This window comes from Prionailurus bengalensis, chromosome B3 (genome assembly GCF_016509475.1).
Source record: "Prionailurus bengalensis isolate Pbe53 chromosome B3, Fcat_Pben_1.1_paternal_pri, whole genome shotgun sequence".
Classification (NCBI taxonomy): domain Eukaryota; kingdom Metazoa; phylum Chordata; class Mammalia; order Carnivora; family Felidae; genus Prionailurus; species Prionailurus bengalensis.
In genome coordinates, this window is record NC_057355.1 from 42444245 (window position 1) to 42465081 (window position 20837).

Here is a 20837-nt window from a genome sequence, read left to right on the forward strand (position 1 = left end):
ATGTGTCTATGATAGCAAAATTCAAAGAACGAAAGAAAAAGGAAATCTAAGAGTGGCGATAGAGTGGACCCTGGAACATGTCTACATGGCTCTATCATACTACCCTAGAAGCCTTCCCGCAGTGGGGACAATACAACTGGCTCCAGGCCCTCCAACCATCTGAATGAAAAGGTAAGCACCTGTCCAAGTCACAATTCTCAATGTCCCAAAGATAAAAATAAGCCATTGGCAATCCTACTTCTAGGAATTTATCCTTAGGAAATAATTCAACAGGGGTACAAAGGTAGAGCGCAGATAAAGACCTTTATCCCATCGTCAGTTGTTTATGATGGCAAATAATTGAAAACAACCTGTATGCCTAGGGGTGATAAAATAGCTAAACAAAGGAGAGCCATAGCTGTATGCTAAATGCTCATAGTATAAATGTTAACATAAAAATCAAAGAGTCTATACACAATAAATCCCAATTAAAAAATGTATACATAAAATACGTATGTCTGCATGTAGGTATAACGTGAGGAAATAACATTAAAACTTTCGCGTTCTGTCTCTGCATGTTGGAGACAGGACACTTGAAAAATTAACCCAACAGATGTATCACTGGGTCCTGTAGTGACAGGTTCAACTAGAAAGGGACAGGGAAGAACATCGCCTGATCACTGAAACTGTTCAAGAGATACAAGCAGACAGAAGCGCTCAGGGATTTGAAGACAAGAAGTAGGTAAAGAGGGAGTTTTCCCACCACTTTTCTCATTTTGTTTTCTTTAAAATGAATCTACCTCTTAGCCCACAAAGACTGCCGACACTTAACTAATTGTACAATCGGCATACGAAAAGATCACAACTTCAGAGAAGATGCACTCAACACTTCTTTTTTCCTTGTACATGGATAATAGCATTAGACTCTCTGGAAACCGGCAAACTTCGAGCTATATCTAGTACCAGGCTGTTCAACAACACTTGCAACTTATTACATGTTTTCCCTCACAGAGGAGAAATAAAGATGAGCCTCCCAAGAAAAATGGATTATGGGCTGTCTCCCAGGGCAATTTCCCTGCATATTAGCATTTTGCTTTGCCAAGCTAAATCCACCTCTCCTGAAAATGGAAATTCAAAGGAAAGGCCTTCCAAGGTCTGCTTACTGCAAAAACTTCTCTGTGGCTGTGACATGGGGTAATTCTTCTCCTTAAGGATTAAGGGCACCTCCTACCTCCATGGGGGACTCTGAGTGGGACCAAGGCGAATGCTCCTGTTACCTGGAGGAAGTTCTGGCTGGAGATGATGAGAGCCAGCTGGGCGCTAAGGTCTTCAGCTTGGGCTTGGCTTCCTCTCACCCCCTGGACCAGCTGAGGGATGTGATCAGCCACTGCCTATAGGAAGCAAGGAAAATTAAAACAGAGCACACTCGGCACAGCGAATTACCAAAAAAGGGTGGAAAATGACACCAGTGATGGATGTTTTGGGGATGCGCTATTCCATGTGAGCAATGCTTATCACAAGCCTTGGATTTACCTAGCACTTTTAAGCTAGCTGGGTCCTTACCAACAACGAATCCTAACCCAGTGCCTCTGGGTAGCTGTTTCCCACACACGCTCAACCCTCAGCTCCTCATACCTTTAGGCACGGTACGAATCTCTATAAGGTGGTCTTAAAAGCATTTGCCCACTTGCAACTAATACCAATGTGGCTAATGACCACTTATAAAGCTTAACAGCCAAGGATCAAAAAGTCTCTCCAATTCACAGGCAGAGAAACCCAAGTCACATTGTCCAACGAGAAGAAACTAAGAGAACTATTCAAGTGCCAGCATAGGTCAGTGCTTTGATTCCTCACTTAGCAGGGATGCATTCTGTCCATCACCTTTCATTGCCACCATGGGTCGTCTTTGATTAAGTAGCCCTCTCATTTCTCAAACTGGAAACCCCAATGCCCAGGGTGGAGGAAGAAGCAGCAGTTTCTGAGGTGAGACCACTTCAAGAAACAATTTCCCACAACGCCCTAGGAGACCAGCCTACTACCTTTTCTGGGTTTTCTCCTCAGTGAGCACTCCTCATCTGACCGACCAGGTCCTCAAAGGTCATAGCACACAGTGGCCACTACTGCTGAAGAAGGTCCCAAGTGTACCCCAGTCTGGCGACCTATTTTTTTTTTTTGAACCCATTCCAGCAAAGGTTAAAACAAATATTTCCCAGAGATTTTCCTCAGATCCTCTTGAGGATCGCTGGCTCCCGTAGTCTTGTCCACTCTCCCCTCTGCACTGCAAGCTGATCAACAGTGATTTCCTTCCTGACAGTGATAGACACTGAGTATCTTCAGTCTCTGCAAAAAGGGGTGGGGGGTGTTTCATCCTGTAGTATTTTCCTGGACATGAGGAGCAAGCGCTCGTGAAGAAGGGTTTTCTCACCCACGCTGGCGGCTGAATTGAGGCTCTAACAGAAAACACCCTCTCCTCCCCTGTGGGGGCCTGACTCACAGAAAAACCCCGTCTTTCTGCATACAGTCCCGAGGACAGGGCCCTACTCCAGTGCTGAGACTTCTCTGCCAGAGTACATTCGCTTCTTGGTGAGGGGCTGGCCTCAGAGAACCTAGACTCAGGACGTGGAGGGCTCTGGGTGGTTCTCAGAAGCAAAGTCATTTCTGAGGTGGAAATGGCGACACCACTCACATGTGAACCGTTTCACAGAGCAGATGTGAAAAAGCAGACAGAGCGCAGTCAACTCCCAGAACCTTAACACAAGTACACCTGCCCACCCAGCCCCTGCTGCTCACCACAAAGACCTTTGGGAGACTCCAGTCAGACACACTGCCAACACAAGGTCAGTAGCTACGCAATTCCAAGTCGTGTCTGGCACCTTTCAGGGGTCTCCTGGGAGAGCAGACCCCCTGGGCCCTCAGAAGTGGCAACAAAGGTATTCACTGTACCCTTTGCAGTACGTTGGAATCAACGTGCCATCAAGGCCCGGGTCTCAGAAAAAAACATGCAACAACAGAAAGCCCTGAAGCACATCATCACTGAGGCCAGACAGGATAACATCAATCCTTAGGGTGCCATCGGTGCAAAGCAGGAAATCAACTCTCCTCCCAGCAAGCACTGAAGCTGAAGGCCCACCTCTCACGGGGAAAGAGGCACTCTGGAAATTCAATGCTTCATTACTATTGCAGAGCCCTAAAATGGCCTGGTCACTGATCCTCCTTGATTCGGTCTCTTGAAAAGAAAGAAAATCTAGGCAAAGGAAAGACAATGCTGGAAAAAGCATCATACTCTCCTTCCAAACAGAGGGCATCCACTTATGAGACAAAAACCAGATGTGTGTGTGTGTGTGTGTGTGTGTGTGTGTGTGTGCATGTGTGTGTACCTGGAACACAGGGGCTGGAGCAAACTGCATTAGGGGCCCAGATGATTAGTCTTAACTGAATTATCTGGGCGCGTGGCCTTGTAATGCTATCAGGGGGGTCTCCAGCAGATCTGGTGCTTGGGCGGCTGCAACCTCACCTTGCAGCTCTGAACCAGCTGTTGCTGGGCGGCGGGGTTCTTGTTGGACACGGCCGCGTTCTGGGAGGCGGCGATGGTCTGTGTGGCGGCGGCTGCGGCCTGCTTAGCTGCCACCTGGAGGACAGAACGACAGTAGGTGAGTGGGGCCATCGCACACACACACACATTTATAACTGCCCTACCATTAAGAGGCTGGCACAGAACAGCTGCACGCGTAGAAGAAAGAGGACTCCAGGCCCAGACTCTGCCTCCTGAATGCCACTGACAAGCCTCGTCTAACAATTGCCCTGTTATCTCCATTGGTTTACATTCCCTGGGACCAGAGAGAAAGACAGTCACACTTGATAGCTCAAGTTCCGGTGTTCATTTGTCTTTCTCACAAAGAGAAGGGACCGTTAATTCCATGACCACGATGGCACTGATAAGCGGCATCCAGTCTAAATGTTTTGGGGGAAACATTTTCTTCTCCGCAAGCAGCAGAAACGCTGGTGTGCTCATGGCTTTCCTCTTGCCACCCGTGTGAAGCCTTCCTTCAGAAAGGCCTGGGCTTCCCCACCAGAGTACGTAAGTGGGTTTGCTCGCTCCCATCCCCCTGGAAGGAGGCTGGTTTTGTTTCTGGATCCACCAGACCATACGGAGGAATTCCTCAGACAGGCAGGTTCTTGGCCTCCAACCTCCCAAATTTTGGTGTAAGAGTCTCCTGTATGCCTTTGTGACAGAAACTTGTTTTCTTACAGAGTTTGCACCTAGTGCTATTTCCTACCCCCCTCACCTCCCCCACCAAACAGATGTTCTGAAAATGACAAAATATTTCTTATTGCTCCATCCACACCTCTCCACCGAAGCCGGATCCCCATTCTTCACTCTTTCCAAGGTTCTATTTTCTACTGGAAATCCTGAAAGAGTCACTGTCTCTGACAAAATATGTATGGAATTTTTAGCTAAAGGTCCTTTCTGAACATGGGCAACCCTTAACGCCAGGGGAAAAAAATTCCTATTTCCTGCTGCAAAAAAAAAAAAAAAAAAAAAAAATTGAAATCTATTCAAGAATGCTAAATGCAGGGGCCCCTGGTTGGCTCAGTCGGTTAAGCATCCAGCTTCGGCTCAGGTCTTGATCTCACCGTTTGTGAGTTTGAGCCCCACGTTGGGTTCTGTGATGACAGCTCAGAGCCTGGAGCCTGCTTTGGATTCTGTGTCTCCTTCTCTCCCTCTGCCCCTTCCTGGCTCATGCTCTGTCTCTCTCTCAAAAAATAAATAAACATTAAAAAAAAAAATAGAATGTTCAACTCAGAAAAGGCTTTGCTTACTGAGAACATGAGCTGAAGTTGTTTTTCGAATATACTGTTACTGTGCCATTGAACCTAAATGTACCAGGTGCCTAAACCAACATGTCACATTGTTTCTAAGTCCCTTAACCAATAAACTAGATCGTCAATCTTGATTTAGCCTCCTTTATATGGGCAATGCCTTATTAATTTGGTTATTCTTTCTTTAAAAATTTTTTTAAATGTTCATTTTTGAGAGAGAGAGAGAGAAAGAGGGAGCGCGAGAGAGCGTGAGCAAGCTGGGGAGGGGCAGAGAGAGAGGGAGACACAGAACCCGAAGCAGGCTCCAGGCTCCGAGCTGTCAGCACAGAGCCCTACGCAGGGCTCGAACTCACAAACTGTGAGATGATGACCCACTATGGAGTCAGATGCTCAACCGACTGAGCCACCCAGGCACCCCATGTTATTCTTTCAGATAACTCTTGGCAATCTAACATAGACATTCTAAGAAACCAGCCTCTTTACCCACCTCCAATCTGTTGACAATTTTTTTCTTGATAGCATTCTGGGCAGCGGCGTTGGTTGCCACACGGAGACCTTCCGCAGCTTCTCTCAATCTCTGCTGCTGGTCTTCGTTCTCAGGATTGGCCGCAGCCCCCTGAGAAGGAGAAAACAGAGATTCTGAGAGGTCCAGAGGACAGCACGCCACAGATGCTGAACTCATGCCTTGAATTTTACTTTTTCCCGGTAACACAAAAGATCTGGAAGAGAAAGCAAATGCTTCGAGCAGTATCTTTACAATAAAGATGTTCATCTCCTAAGGACAAAAAATCTACTGGGGATGTTTCAAAGCTGTACCAGTAAACAGTAAAAATCCAATGGTAAAAATTAAACACTTGAGATCATAGCCTTGGCCATCCACGTAAATTGACTTGTGGTCAGCTATCCATGGTTTAAAAGGTGTTAACATAAATCTCCCCCATGCCCCAATCTCTCGGGGAGAATTTTATATTAACTGGCAGGACAGACGCTTGTCACTATGGAAAGATTTTCCTGTCTTGTGGCACTGGGTTTATGTGAACAGGCTGAGAATATAGTATAGACACAGGGGAAGGGGTAGAGAGACCAGGGGGACTGGGAATGCCGTCCCCAATACTATAAGGAAATGTTGTTCAGGAAAGACCATGCCTAGAAAGACTGAGTTGGAAAGTATAGCAAAGGAGAAAAGGTACTCAACTATACTTAAGTAATGAGAGATATCCCATGCCCCTGATCATGGCAGGGCAAGAGAAAGTCACCATGCACAGCCCATGGCCACCCTGTGTTGCTGTAGGTTCAAGTGTCTGAGGAATGCAAATGGATTTTATTTATTTATTTTTAAAGTTTATTTATTTTGAAGGAAGGAGGGGCAGAGAGACATAGGGAGAGAGACTCCCAAGCGGGCCCAGTGCTCAGCATTGCGCCCAACGTGGGGCTTGATCCCATGAACAGTGAGATCATGACCTGAGACCGGGAGTCAGACACTTAACCGACTGAGCCACTCAGGCCCCTCAAAATGGATTTTATTTAGATGGGTGGGATTCTGAAGTAGGGAAAAGACTAAAGGTAACGTAGGAAGAGGATATAACTTCACTGCATACTAATTCAACCAAGACTTAAAGCACATCCAACCTTCCTCTCCCACCTGCAAGAGAAGCAGCAATCAAGATGTTTCTCAGAGTCTGGATGTTCTGTGACCGGTTCTAAATGTATAGGGATGAATGAGTTTCTTTTCATCAACACTTTAGGGTGATAATATTTGCTCATAAGGTAGAGACAAAAACAGAAAGAAACTCACCAATCGTTGAAAATCAATTTTCAAATGTCTCCATTTTTCAAATGGCCAACTTGCCAAATTGACCATTTACAAGAACCCGTTTGTTTGTTTGTTTTTAACTATTTATAAAAAGGGTAGGGATTCATCTTGGCTGCAACAGTTTTAACATCTGTGACAGAAGTGTTCTGGCAATCCTTCAAAGGGAATCTTCCACTCTTTCAAACTGTAACCACTTTAAGTAGCCTTGATTTTGTGTTTCAGTAACTAAAAAAACCTCTACTTTTGCATCTCACATGTGAAAGATTGTTTCAGCTACTTTTGTCTTCTTTTGCGAGTTTAGGAAAATCATTTTATTCTTTTGGTCATCAGGTGTTTAGACCACTCCTATGCGAGCCTTCCTTTGGTATTTTGAGCAGCAGGAGACCATTTCTGCACTTGACTCTCAAGTGGGCATCTGGATCCTTCCTTAGCAACGTCTCTTTCATGAGGAATGTACATTAGATATGCGGTACTAATCTTGGTCTGGAATCTTAGTTACTGATTATGAAATGTATTTTTTTCTACACATTAAATATATTTCTTGGAGCTCTAACTATAACAGGTTCTTCAGCTTTGAACAAAATCCAGCAAATGAAAATAGTGTCGTGAAGACAAAGTCACCACACTTAACTACAAGAATTTATGAAACCACTTAACATTGTCCCATCTGATATAAATCATTAAAAATAAATACCTAAAAGAAACAAATTTCTGGTAACTTGGTGCATTAAGGTCTGGTGAGCCTTGTGCGTCTAGAAACCAATGTGCACACTGGCCCTGGCTCAATCTTGAGTATATGATGGTAGGCAAAATCTTTTTGAGTTTTAATTTTATCCTTTGTAAAACAAGGGTTGATTAGATTTTACACTGAGGTTCTTTTCAGTCTATCATTTTTTGTGAACGTGAAGGTTTGCTTAAAATAGCTATGTTTAAGGGCACCTGGGTGGCTCAGTTAAGGGTCCGACTCTTGATTTCAGCCTAGATCATGATCCTGGTCTTGAGATCAAGCTCTGCATCCACGATGAGCAAGGAGCCTACTTGGGATTTTCTCTTTCTCCCTCTGCTCCACTCCCCTAGTTGCTTGCGTGCTTGCATTCTTGCTTTCTCTCTCTCTCTCTCTCTCTCCCTCTCTCTCAAAATAAATAAACTTTAAAATAGCTATGTGTAGGGGTTCCTGGGTGGCTCAGATGGTTAAGTGTCTGACTTTGACTCAGGTCATGATCTCGTGGTTCACAAGTTCAAGCCTGGAGTTGGACTCTGTGCTGACAGCTTGGAGCCTGGAGCCTGCTTCAGATTCTGTGTCTCCCCCTCTCTCTGCCCCTCCCCCAATTATACTGTGGCTCTCTCTCAAAAATAAACAAACATTAACAAAATTAAAAAAAAAAGAAGAGCTATGTTTAGACTTAGAAATACAAGGGGCAGAACTTGTAAAAACCATAAAGAAATTAACCACTGCACGAAACCGTCATATATATTTTTGGCAAAAAGGGATGGTTAATGGCCGAACTTCTCAGCTGAAACAGGGCTCAGGGGACAGAGGAAGCAAGTTCAGATGCTGCCTCTCCTTGGGTTACTCTTCATCCTATTCGTGTTACCTCCAAGAAATCACAGTCCCTCAGGAACTACAAGGGTGAGTCAGTCGAGGAAGGTCTACGTAATTCACTGTGTGTCATAACATATTAAGAATTCACATACAAGGTATTCTATTGGAGGCTGGGGAGATAGGATAAGATGTGGAGACTTTCAATGAATCTTACATGCATAGAAACACATTAAACATGTTATCTGAGAGTATGAAACTGAAGATGCTTTTTATTTTATTTATATTTATATGCATTTTCTATCATTTCCACCAAAAACGTATGCTAGTTGCCTAATAACCAAAAGAGGAAGATAGAAAAATACAGCCTTATCCCTTTAATACAGTTCTCACCTAGAGGGAGGCATCAGAATCCCTTGTGGAACATACTTGCACAGTCCCACCAGTGACCTTGTGAATCAGGAGGGGTGGAATGGAGACACGTTCCATTGTAATGTTTCATGGGCAGGGCGGAGCGGGGGAGGGGGCTCTGAAACAGAGCCCTGGGATAAGAATCACTGGCTTTTAGAAGCATCATGCTAATGCATTACCGTCAAAAAGCAGAAAAGCTGACTCTTAACTCTTCATTCAAGCTGTTATATAACATTCAAGACTGCTACTGGCATTTGAAGAACAGTGAGGCAGGAAGCACTCTACTATGTAAAATCTTGACAGTTTAGTTGAGAAGTCAAATGGAGGGCAAAGTAATACTAAGGTTGTGGGCAAAAAACAGGCCTAAGTGAATCTGCTGTTCAAGATCTCAAGTTTAAATTCACCACCATTTGCAGTAAGCCGATGGTGATAACCCAGTGGCGAGAGAGTGCGCACTAAGCAGGAACTGTGTTGGCCACAGCTGAGTCAGCCCTGCTCCGCTTAAAGACTGTTATTCTCGTGTCCCATGCCCTTCTCCTTTCCCACTGGAACAAGGTTAAATGTTACAAAACCATATAGGTTTTAAACAACAAAAATGCACACTCAGCTGACCATTCTTTATCTTCAGGGCACCTTCCAAATCCTAACTCTTAATAATGTTCACTTTTCAATAGAACAGACCCAACATGATACCTTTGCAGCTTCCACCATGCGAGCAGTGGAATCAGCCAAGAGTTTTGCTGCTGCCAGGAGCTTCTTTGAATTCTCCATGTCGATTTCAGCTTCCGCATCTGACCTCATGGCGTTGACAAGGTCTGAGGTGGCTTGGGCCAGGACCCGGGCCTGACGCACCATTTCACCTACGGGATGGGATTGAGGAGGCCATCTGTTTGTCTGCTTTCTAAAGCTCAAAAGCAGCACACAGTCCAGTCTCCACTCCTCTAGCAAGAGGGGCAGAAAGAAGGGAGACCACAAGTTCCTGTCCTAAGCAAGGCTTATGTCCTTAGACCCAGGACTGAAAATACTCCCTATGGCTACTAGGATCATATACCCCAAACCCATCCAAGTTCCATCTTGAACAGAGAGGGGTAAATAGGACGCAACTAAGCAAAGGGGAACTCTTTACAAACAGCAGGCAGGGAACAAAATTATGTGGATTTGTTACGTGATTTAATAAATATTTATCTAGTGAATATCATTTAGCTCAAGAATCACTGACCCAAAACTCCTTAAATTCTGCATAATGGCAAAAAATTATCTTTAAACTTTGAAAGAATTTGTATGTTACCTAACTCCAGATGAATAGTATCACAAGATCCCCTGTATCTGTGTCATTTGGCTCTCACTAATAAGAAGCACAGACCCCAGATTCATGCTCAATTGCTAAGATTTGTCTTGGCTGAGTTTTCCCTATCAATTTTCTGTTTGCTCACTCTTTTCTTTCAGGCACCAGTTTTGATCTTGTTATTAGTAGTTGTTTGGTTTTACTGTACCATGATTTTACTGAAATCTACTTTAGAACTAGGAAGGATGTAAGAGTAGAGTTTAAAATAAAACTACTCAAATGTAAGGGAATTTTTCCTCTCACAAAGGTCATTTGAGAAGGATGCCGCACCACTGTAACATTAAGGAGGAAACAAAGCTTTCATAAAAAATCAAAATGTGCTAAATTCAAGGTATCGTGGATTGGATCCTGGGACAATAAAAGGGCAGGAGTGGAAAAACTGGTGGAATCTGAATAATGTCCGTAGTTAACAGTTATGCACCAAAGCTAATCTAATTCGGACAATATGCCATGGGTGCCATGGGAAGATGCTAAAAATGAGGGCAATTGGGAAGGGTATATAAGAACTTTCTGTATTACCTCTACTTTTTTCCTGTAGATGTGAAAATATTCCAAAATAAAACATCTATTAAAAAAGAAAGACAACAAACAACAACAAAAAAATCCAAATCGTGTAGAGTACTCCTATTTTCTTAAATCACATAAGGAAGATACAGAAAAGTTCAAGTTTTTGTTTGTTTCTAATACTTGCTATAAAGTATGGCTCTGTGCTGACAAGGAAGTAGGGAAACAAACATCTTACAAACTACCGGTAGGGTCACAAAGTGTGGAACCTTTCTGGAAAGCAAGTCCATATGTAAAAAAAAAAATCGTACGTATATATTGGCCCAGAAGTTCCACTATTTACATAGATCCCCAAAAGTAAACCAAGATACTTTTATAAAAATAGTTATTGTAATAATATTTTTGTTAAAGCAAAAGAAGCAAACCAAAAAACTTGGAAACCACCTAGATGTGCTTCAAGATCATGAGTTAAGTAAATTATCCTAAAATTCCATTCAGTAGAATATTATGCTGCCATTAAAAAGATGAGTGTATAGCTCAACATGAAAAAGATCTGTAAGACACATTAAAAGAAAAAGGTTTAAGACTATAAATAATGCAATTTCATTTATATGAAAACAAAGACAGCGCTATGCGCACATGCATGCAAACACACACAAACATGTGACTGTAGGAAGACTGAAAATTTCTGGAAACGTAAAACAGAAATCAGTGAGTTGCCAAATCTGGAGATTTAGATGGGATAGGGATGGGCTGGATCTCAGGAGACTTACCTTTTAACTAATAGACTGAAAGCTACATATTTTTAAATTTTTTGTACATCCTGACATTTGACATCTTAACGAAACCTTGCTGGCTAGAGACACTGCCCTTCTGAAGGCTAGCCAATTCTTAGAGATAGCCAAAGTCCAGCCAGGAGCACGCCTTTGATATGCAAACTGACCTTAGCTTAGAACCACATCCCCTCTATCTGGCCAGTACCCTCCTGGAGGCAATATCCCTGGCCTCAATCATCCTATGGCCCGATGCCAGGCAACTGAGGATCGCCTGTAGAGCACAGAGCCTGCTGAAGATTTTCAAACTAAGCAGTCCCAAGCGGTTTCCCCTGCCCTGCCTTCCCAATGAAAATCCCAAAAAAGAATAGAGCTTAAGCTCCTCCCCTCACTCCTGTCTTCTGCAACCTGACCAAACCCTTGTGACCAAACCCCTGTGACCCTGCAGGCATGTGGTAGCTTTCTCTTTGGGACTTGGGAGCAGAATACATTTTTCCTTCCAAGCTTCAGGCTTATCTCCTCCTGTGGCTACCTTGACTTCACCAGGCCAAATCCAACATGGAGGTTTTTGGACAAAAGGAATTTGCTAAGAATTTGCTAAAAAGTCTAATTAACTCTCTAAGGGCTGCTATGGATGGGCAAACCGGGAGACTTCCATCTTTCTCCCAGGCTCAGGGACGAAGTCTCCGACAGAAGCTCATGACACCTTGCCCTTGCCAGGTGACCGTCACCTTTCTTGTTACAATGATGACCATCGGGGAACCCCAAGCTGACCCGTCCACCCAAGCATCGCCCCTCACCAGCATCTCCCATGGAGCTGAAGATGCTCTCGGTGACACACATGATGGTGTCGGTGGCCTGGTCGTAGCGGCCGATGGGCTCGCCTCGGCTGGCAAACTGTCGCACGTGCTGCAGGAGATCGTGCAGGGCCTGGCTGACCACGCTGGCCGCCGCGCTGACCTGCTTCAGGAGCTCGCTGTCGTCGGTGGCCGCCTGGCAGGCACGGACACAGTTCTCCACCGAGCGGTCCACGAGCTTCCCTGCTTCGATCAGCTGCTCCTGGCACACGGGGGAGCTGATGGTGGGGCTCACCACCTAGAGGGAGATAGGAGCAGGTCCTGGGCACCGAGGGTCAGCTCTCAGTCCCCACCCCACATTAGCATTTCCACCGAGGCCCTTCCTGCTCGGGGCCTTGGGTCCTTACTCAGAGCACCAGGGTTTAAAGTGTACCATCACTGAGATTTCTTCTACCTCACAATTTCACCCTATCTTGGTGGTTTTTGATGCCCGACAATTGTTATCTTCACTGGTGATATGTAACTGTAGTATGAACTACTTCCAGAGAGAGAAATTTCTGATGTTTATGGCATAGATTCTCCTTTTAGGAACCTCTAGGTTGAGTCCTCTGACTTAGGATAACAAGACTAACAGGATTGTATTTCTTTTCCAGAGGTACTTGGAACTCTGTACCTCACGGTACTTTAAAGAACAGGGGGTTCTGTCCGTTTTTCTGTGGGTACTTTAACAGTGTACAAGGGAGGTAGGAGCGATACCATCAACACATCTGCCTGACACTGCAAACCCCACCAGAGGATAGGAAATGGCGGGCTAAGCCAGTCACGGATCTACAGAATACAATAGGTCATCAAGTTGAGAAATGGACACATCCCGTCTTCTGACGCATTGACACGCAACGGTGCCGAAAGGATACGTGAAACCAGACAGGCCTGAGATAACCCCAGTTCTGCCACTTAATGATTTCTGTGGCCGCAAGCTACTTATGAAGCCTTAGAGGCCTCAGTTTCCCTTCCGTAAACCGGTGGATGATATGCTGAACAAGGTGAAGTTTAACACCCAGAGTGTGCACATTGTGAGTGACAACAATGAACTCAATCCTGATTACCGTCACTCTTGCACTGTGCAGTGCAAAAGGGCTCCCCCAGATGTGCACGTTATTTACAAACCCATTCGTGACACTGTACTGCCTTCTTGTACAAAGCAAGAACCCTTGGTGTGCAGGAGTAAACAGGACACACTGAGAATTTCAAGGGGGACACATGGCAGTTTTCAAGTAGAAATGGCAATGAGACACCAAGATGTCCCAGTGCCTGAGGACTTGGGGAAAGAACTCGGGATGAAAGCACAATTGGGCAGTTATTGCCAAAATCCGGTCGTGTCACCTTGGAGACAACACCTAAGCAAGCTCTAAGCCTCAGACAGTTTAAACAAATTCTGCCTGTTTTCCCCCAGTAACTGGGGGCAAACAAGAGCACGTGACATTTTGAAGAAAGGGCTAGGGGTGCCAGTTGGCTTACCTTGGCGCACGCCACCAGCTGAGAGGTAGAAAGGGCACATTGGGTGGCAGCGGCAATCACCCTGTTCTGTAGGACCGTGTCTTCAGCTACTTGGGCGACATTCTTCGCCTTTAATACCAACATGGCGGCAGCATTGGCTACAGCTTTGGCCAAACTCATTAAAACGTCCTATTTAGAAAGAGAATTAAAAAAACAAAAAAACAGGCATTTACTATTTTTTTTTTATCACCCTTCACAGCCTAGAAATAAAATGCGGTGTCTGATGAAACATTTTATTGACATTCCATTTGAACTTTTTTTTTTTCCAGTACTTCATGAGAATATTCTTTCCATTTATTTTTCTGAAATGTCAACTTACCTTAGATGTAATTCAAGAAAGAGACTTGCATCCTAGCTACATAGTCTCCTATGCATTAAGGAACAAAGATTTAAATCTAGAATAGGTTGATTTGAGGGGAGAGTTTGTATTTTAACCACTGATTCACATTCATGTACTTCAACACCGAAAGTCTTAAGTCTCTTGAATATGTGATTGATGCAGTAGATCAGGAAAAGCTGGAAATCTATCCAGATGCCATAAATACAACATACTGTAGGAAGGATAGAATTCATGGCCTCCAAGTCATCATGCCCTGCTGTCACGCAAAAATTTATCATTTGGATTTCCATTTTGCACAAAGATCCAAGCTACTATCAAAAATTCAGCCACATCTCTGCCTCCAGAGGGCAATGTTGGACATGCACAGACATTACCTACAGCTCAAGAGCCAAGGAGTGCTCTGAACGTAAGTTATTCTCAGGGTTCCGTCGTCTTCTGGACAGGGATTAAATTATTATGAAAAGTGGAAAGGGAGCCTACATAAATAAACTAGCTATAAGCTACGACCTCACTGAAGATGCAAGGAGCTTTGAGCCTTTCTGTATCAGTTCATGCTTCAACTCAACAAAAAGGCACTCGGTCTGCAGGGTGGAGAATCCTTTGATTCAGCCCACCAGATTTGTCACCCATCTGTGTGGCCTGAAGAATAATCACTGTTACATTTAATTTGCTTCCTTTCTTTGAATAGTGAAGGTAGTTTATTTGGTTTGGAAATGCCTTCCCAAACATATCCCAAATATATGAGCCATTTTATTTTGAATGAACATGTCCAGGCTTTCTCCCAGAGGAAATGTGGTCAGCAGTCTTTATTAATTCATCAGATAATGAAAAGCACTTTTGATTCTGAATGCAAAGGGCACCCAAAGAGTCTTTACAAGAAGACATTTTACAGGAAGATATACTGAAAGGGGTGTTCACCCTGTACAATTTTACACAGAGCAAAAACTACATGCTATCCAGGCAAATCAGAAACCCATAAAATGACCACATACGCAGATTTTTAAATGGACAAAAACAAACAGTCTTAAAGGAACAGTTTAGTTCAGCCTTTATCTTTCTTTTTTTAAAAGGTTTGTTGAATGTCCAAGGAAAAAGCAAGGCCTGAGGTGCCAAAAAGTGAAGATGCTTTTGGGATCTGACTGGCACTTGTTGGCCACATAACTTTTGGAAATTGCTCCCAACGTGGCCTAAGTTACAGTTCTTGAACACCTATTTCAATGCTCAGTGCACACTCAACTTGAATGTCACAAATTATTCACAAGATTAAAAAAAAAAAATCTTTCCAAAGTAGGTCACAGTATTCTTTCGCTTGATATGAATTCGTCTTTTCACACAGGGACCAAGATTTGGTCATGTAGGCTCACGATTGTTCTAAAGGGCTTTGTTAGACTCATTTAAAGAAATCCTGTTCTTCCTATTAATTTTGTCCAAAAAAAATACAGTTAGAAAAAGAACGTGATACTACAGCTACAGTTGCTGACAAGGCCTTTGTCAAACCTTTCAACAAGACCCCTATTATGTAGCCCGTGTAAAATAAATCTTTGTTAACTCTGGGAACATGCAGTACATTGAGAACCCAAGAAAAGCTCTGAGATAAGATCTCAAGAATCAGAAAAATAGTGCATAAGAAATCCAATGTCAGAAAGCCAGGGGCTACTCATAACTCCAAGAGGTTACAAGATCACCTTACTACACTGATGTTTGCCTAGAGACCTTACAGAAATGGAAAGCAGTAAAGTAAAGCCTTTCACTGCTAAGAAAGTCTGCAGGACCTTACTGTGAACGTGAACCTGCGTTCCTAGCACCTCTAAATAGAAACAAACGACAGGGATCAGAGTTGGCATTTATACATGACAGTGTAACAGTCTGCCAAAGAGAGAAAGAAAAGAGAGAAAGGCTTCAACAATACAAGGATGCGTGAAAGATCTCAGGAAGAACTGTGACTTGCTTCTCCACCTTGCCAAACACTTTGGGGAAAGCAGTAATATTTTTGAGGAAAGAAAGTTGACCACCTCAAGATAATTAAGCCTAGTACACCAACAGCTGAACCTCATACTTACCCAATTCCTAAGTAGGTCCCTGCCTACCAAGAATTACCTGTGCTAATAAAACAATCAATGCCCAAGACAAGCGCAGTTGGGGGGTTTAGCCAAGGCCAAGGCAGGATAGGGTGTTTGCTTGAATTTAGTGGGATATATTTATGTGGTCTGGAGTAAATTCTCTTTCAAGTTAAGTCGTTACTGGCCATCCCAGCCTAGAAATGGCTTCCAAGAATACTGTTACCACCCATTATGGGTCTCACCCTCCAGCATGACTTCAGTGTTTAAGCACTGACTGTCTTATTGCATTGTAGATAGAACATGAATGAGTCCTATGGTCCCAGCATCACAACTATGTGCAAAGTAGGAGACAGCTACATCTATGGATGCAGGTACACGTTCCATGTATCCCAACATGTACAACCCTGTCTTAGTGTAACCGATGCATCTTGTGTAGATGCAGCTTGGTAGTTCCGGATGAAATGGCAAGCTGAATCGGCACTCGTGAATTAAGAAACTTGAACGCTACTGTAAAGCTGAATGATCTTTTTCCTCTGAATGCTGTGTAATTCCCTGACAGTAAACCTGACATAGGATTTGGAATAGGGCCTCTTCCAGAGAACCTGGGCTCGAACCATTAGGTTTCAACAGAATGGAGTTATGTACTACTCAAAATGAGGACGTCAGAGAAGGAGAAAGGCATGGAGGGCATGTGCCCACGAGTATGTGAGAAGCCCAGCTCATCGTAGCCCGAAGCTCCCCTCATCTGTGGTGGCTGGAAACAGAGGCAGACAAGCTGAGCTCCAGTCTGAGCTGGCAGCACATCAAGCCAGCTGCCAACAGTGGCTACAGCTGTGCACCAGAGGACAAACAGCACATATCCTTGGTATTGAACAAGAGTGACAAAAAAAAAAAAAAAAAAAAAAAAAAAGGCTTTCCCATCATGCTGGTTTGGGCTATGACACAGACAACAGACCCACCTCTGGATACAAAGAGCAGGGGCACCAAAGCTACCTGTGAGTGCAGTGTATGGGAGTCCACACTCTCTCTCCCATGGGGACTCTGGGCTCATTTACTTAAAAACCGCTCCCAGAAGATGAAACAAGCCTGGCCATGAGTTGATGATTACAGAGGTTGGATGGTAGACACAAGGGAGTTCAGGACATTATTCCCTCCACTTTTGTGTTTAGTGAACGCCCGGCATCCAGACTAACAAGAATAGCTAAGTAAGTGCTTTACAGTGATGATGCGGGATACGTAAGTGAAAGGAGTTTTTTAGTTAAAAATTTCTTTAAAAAAATTAACAGTGACCTCATCCCCAACGTAAGCCATCTCAATCTTATTCTTGACAGCCCACTGAAGATCTGATTTTTCACACATTCTCCCCATTTGGGGCTAGACCATCGCTTAGACTCCTTTCCAAAATTATGGGTTGCAGATATCTTACTTGGAATCGCTCATCAGTCTCATTCTCTCCGATCTGTCTCAGAAGATCCCCACTGGCTTGTCCGATGCTTCCAGCAGCAGTCAAAACTGTCTGTCGAGGCTACAACAAAGAGCACACACTGGTTGGAAAGAAAATGCGGTTCCTCCAAAGTGCCAACAGACAGCTAACCCCTCAGGATTGGCTCACCTACAAGAGAGTCTCAGACCGTCCGCCAGATGGGAGACCTAAATATCCTGGTACAATCTGTGCAAGGAAGGGCCTGATGTCTTATAAACCAGCAACAGGTAGACAGACTTGAAATGTTCAATCAATGAGTTTTGTTCGGCGGGTAGGGAGGTGATAGGCACTTTATGGAAATTAGGACACAAATTTTTATCCCCTTTGAATGTGTATTGACCATATGTGTTAGCTTCTGAAGTTGTATCTGATCAAGTACCCCGGGGTGAGGGGAAAGGGAAATTTCCTACTAAGAGCTCAACCGATCCCAAAAGTTGAACTACAGATTCCGTACCCAGTTCACCAACTCTATGCCCCACAGTTTGGTAACATGCCCCATCAAGATGGAAGGAACAGCTCAGGGAGCAACAGCCCTGTAGCACTCAAGGTGGCACCTGCCACCCAGAACCTGGGTGACCGTGTGCCCCAGGAGCTCACCTCTCCAGAAGTAGGCTGCACAGCTTTCAGCAAGTCCGACACTGCCCCCGCGAGGGTCCTCGCGGCTCTGAGCAAGTCCTCGCCACTGCCCACTTCGTCGTCCATCAAGGCTGCCAAAAGCTTCACGCCCTTGGACATCTCCGTCAGGTTGGAAGAAATGGTGGTGATTGCACATCCCACTGCTGTGTAGTCGGTGTCTGCAGGGTCACCTGGGACAGAGAAGGGAGGGTGGTGAAGGGTGAGGAGAGCCCAGATGGGCGATGGCATCAGCCCTCACTGTGCAGGAGTCGGACACAAAGCTGGATGCAAACAGGGAGACACATGGCTTCCTGTCTCCGAGGTGCTGCCCCTCCCAAATCTTTTGCCCCAAGGCCTCCTAAGCTGAAATACTGAGCACGAGCACTGGCATAGTCCCCAGGTCTTGGCGTCCCATGGCCCTTTCCGTTAGGTTCGTGTCAGCAGCTTAGGCCGGTCAGTTCTGTTCCTGAAGCATTGAAATGCTGCATCATGAGGCCAAGACATTTCTGGGCTCTCACCTGACAGCGCAAGGTGGGAGTCACGCTGTGCCACAAGACAGAAAGAGGCACACATGATGGGTCTATTCATCCAAAGCCAGTTTTCGACTGTAAGCCCCAGAAGGGAGACACTAGTCTCCATACACTTTGAGGCACGTCCATCATGCTGATGAACAAGGAGGAGAGCTACGTAAGTGCTTTTCGAAGGATGCATGATATCTATGGAAAGGAATGAGATGTTCCCCACCTTTCTCCTGGGTCAGTGCGGAAAAACTGCCTGAAGCACTCAGTGTGCCTAAAAATAGACCAGCCTCTCATTATATGAAAATCTGTTGTTTCAATCAAAGAAGAGTCCTTTTTTTAAGGAGCAAACCACAACACATCACGAAGCCCTCAGAGACTTACCGGCAGTGAGGTTAACTACTGAAGCTGTGCCAGCTGTGATCGCATCGACCTGGGAGTGGATTTCGTGTTTGGATTCATCGACTTTATTCTGAACCCATACCCGGGACGCCTGCAAAACAGACAAGTACGTGACACAGTCACTACAGGCATGGGATTGCCCAGGACACCAGAGAGGTCACGCTATAAAACAATACCAAGATTTTGTCCATACTCTGGTTACTGGGCCGGCACCAAAGAGGCCCTGAAGTCAGCCATGCCCTTCACAGGCCTCTTGCTCATTCACTGATGCTGGATGGCATGGGAGTTCTCCAGGTTTCTTCCACTGCTTTCTCTTTAGCTTTTAGGATCTTAGAAAAATTCTACATGGTTTTATTTAGGTAAATTCAGTAAAAAATAAGAATAATTAATGTCTCGTGATAATATTGCATATCAGCACAAACAATTGTTGATAATTTCCACCTACACTTTTAGCGAGAATTCTCACACTTTTAGGGTGAGAATTAGGGTATTTCAGCTCATGGGTGTTCTCTGTCAGCAGAAAATTTGTCTTTTATTAACAACATGAATGGGGTGTAGATGCAACACCTGTCCTGGAAGGACCTGGGGGTGGGTGGGTTAAGACCTCTCTTCTAGACCCAGTTCTAACACCAACAAGAGACATGACCTTGGGCAAATAGCATCTATGTCCTGTGCCTCCTGTTTCTTCTACTGTAGGAATTCAATGGTCTTTAAAAACCTTTCCAGATCTTCGACTTTATGTTCACTGGAAGCTATAAATAGCAAATTCTCTATTTCCTGGAATTTCTGGGGTTAGCCAATAAATGGTCGTTTACATTCATAAGGATGACCCTGTGGTAACATCAGATGCTGACTTGCTTCCCAAAACATTCCCAAAATATTCATCGAGATTTAGGATATGTGTAGCACTAATATTTTTTTGTATACTAGTTCTTTAAAAATTGGTAAAGCAACAATGTTAAGTCCAAATATTTTTTTAAAAAAATTGTGTTGTTTTGAGAGAGTGTCAGCATGGGAGGGGCAGAGAGCGAGGGAGACAGGATCCAAAGCACGAACCGTGAGATCATGACCCGCACCAACGTCAGAGGCTTAAGAGACAGAACCACCCAGGTGCCCCAAGTCCAAATATTTTAAAACTATCTCACAATAGTGCTGCATATGGAAGGATGTCTGCCTTATGTATTTTTACTCTGGAGTTTCCCCTTGCAAAATGTTTAATGATTTCAGGTACTTGGGAGACAAAACACTGAGTACAATTGCACCTGCAGGTATACAAGTATGCAAGTGAGAAAACACAGTGCGCAGGAAGGACTTAGAAGGCAATTATGCTTGCTGGCCAACGTGAGGCTAAATACTGCACTTGGCTCTGGGCTAAGATGGCCCTGTCAGTCCTAACTCGGTGGTTTTCAGTCATGACTGCCCATTAGAACCACCTGGGGAGATGAAAAAAGCAGGCCCTGCCCTCAATGACATGGATTGATTTGGGCCTCAGCCTTTAGCCTCAAAGCTCAAGTTTGAACCAACTTTAAGCTCCTACAGATAATTGGAATATGCAAAGCAGGGCAGAGAATGGCAGCGCTAGTCCTTCAGCAACTTTCATGTGCACATCAAACAGCTGGGACCTCCACTAACATGAGTTTCCTGATTCAGAGGGTTGGGATAAGGCCCCAGATTCCACACCTCTCAAGAGATCTTACATACTGCCAATGCCTGGTCCATGGGCCACCATTTGAGTAGGGACAGGCCAGAGAATTTCGTGCAGCAGCACCTACAGAAAGGCAGCTATTTAGCCGCCCTACTGAAAAGCTGAACACTAAGGCAGTGGTTCTGGAAGCACAGTCCTCAGATAGCAGCAGAGCACCTGAGGACTTGTTGCAAA

General features: G+C 44.5%; 1 protein-coding gene across 7 annotated transcripts in view; it reads right to left on the minus strand.

Annotated features, from left to right (window-relative positions):
• Positions 1–20837, minus strand: part of TLN2 (talin 2) — a 447276-nt gene that overhangs the window by 141404 nt on the left and 285035 nt on the right. For all 7 annotated transcript variants that reach the window (XM_043555274.1, XM_043555273.1, XM_043555271.1 and 4 more), the window contains 9 exons: positions 18941–19049; positions 18021–18229; positions 17367–17465; positions 13502–13669; positions 11987–12281; positions 9258–9424; positions 5288–5416; positions 3494–3607; positions 1257–1370 (listed from right to left, as the gene is read on the minus strand). In XM_043555274.1, coding sequence (XP_043411209.1) covers positions 1257–1370; positions 3494–3607; positions 5288–5416; positions 9258–9424; positions 11987–12281; positions 13502–13669; positions 17367–17465; positions 18021–18229; positions 18941–19049 — 1404 coding nt within the window. The remainder of the gene's footprint in view (positions 1–1256; positions 1371–3493; positions 3608–5287; positions 5417–9257; positions 9425–11986; positions 12282–13501; positions 13670–17366; positions 17466–18020; positions 18230–18940; positions 19050–20837) is intronic.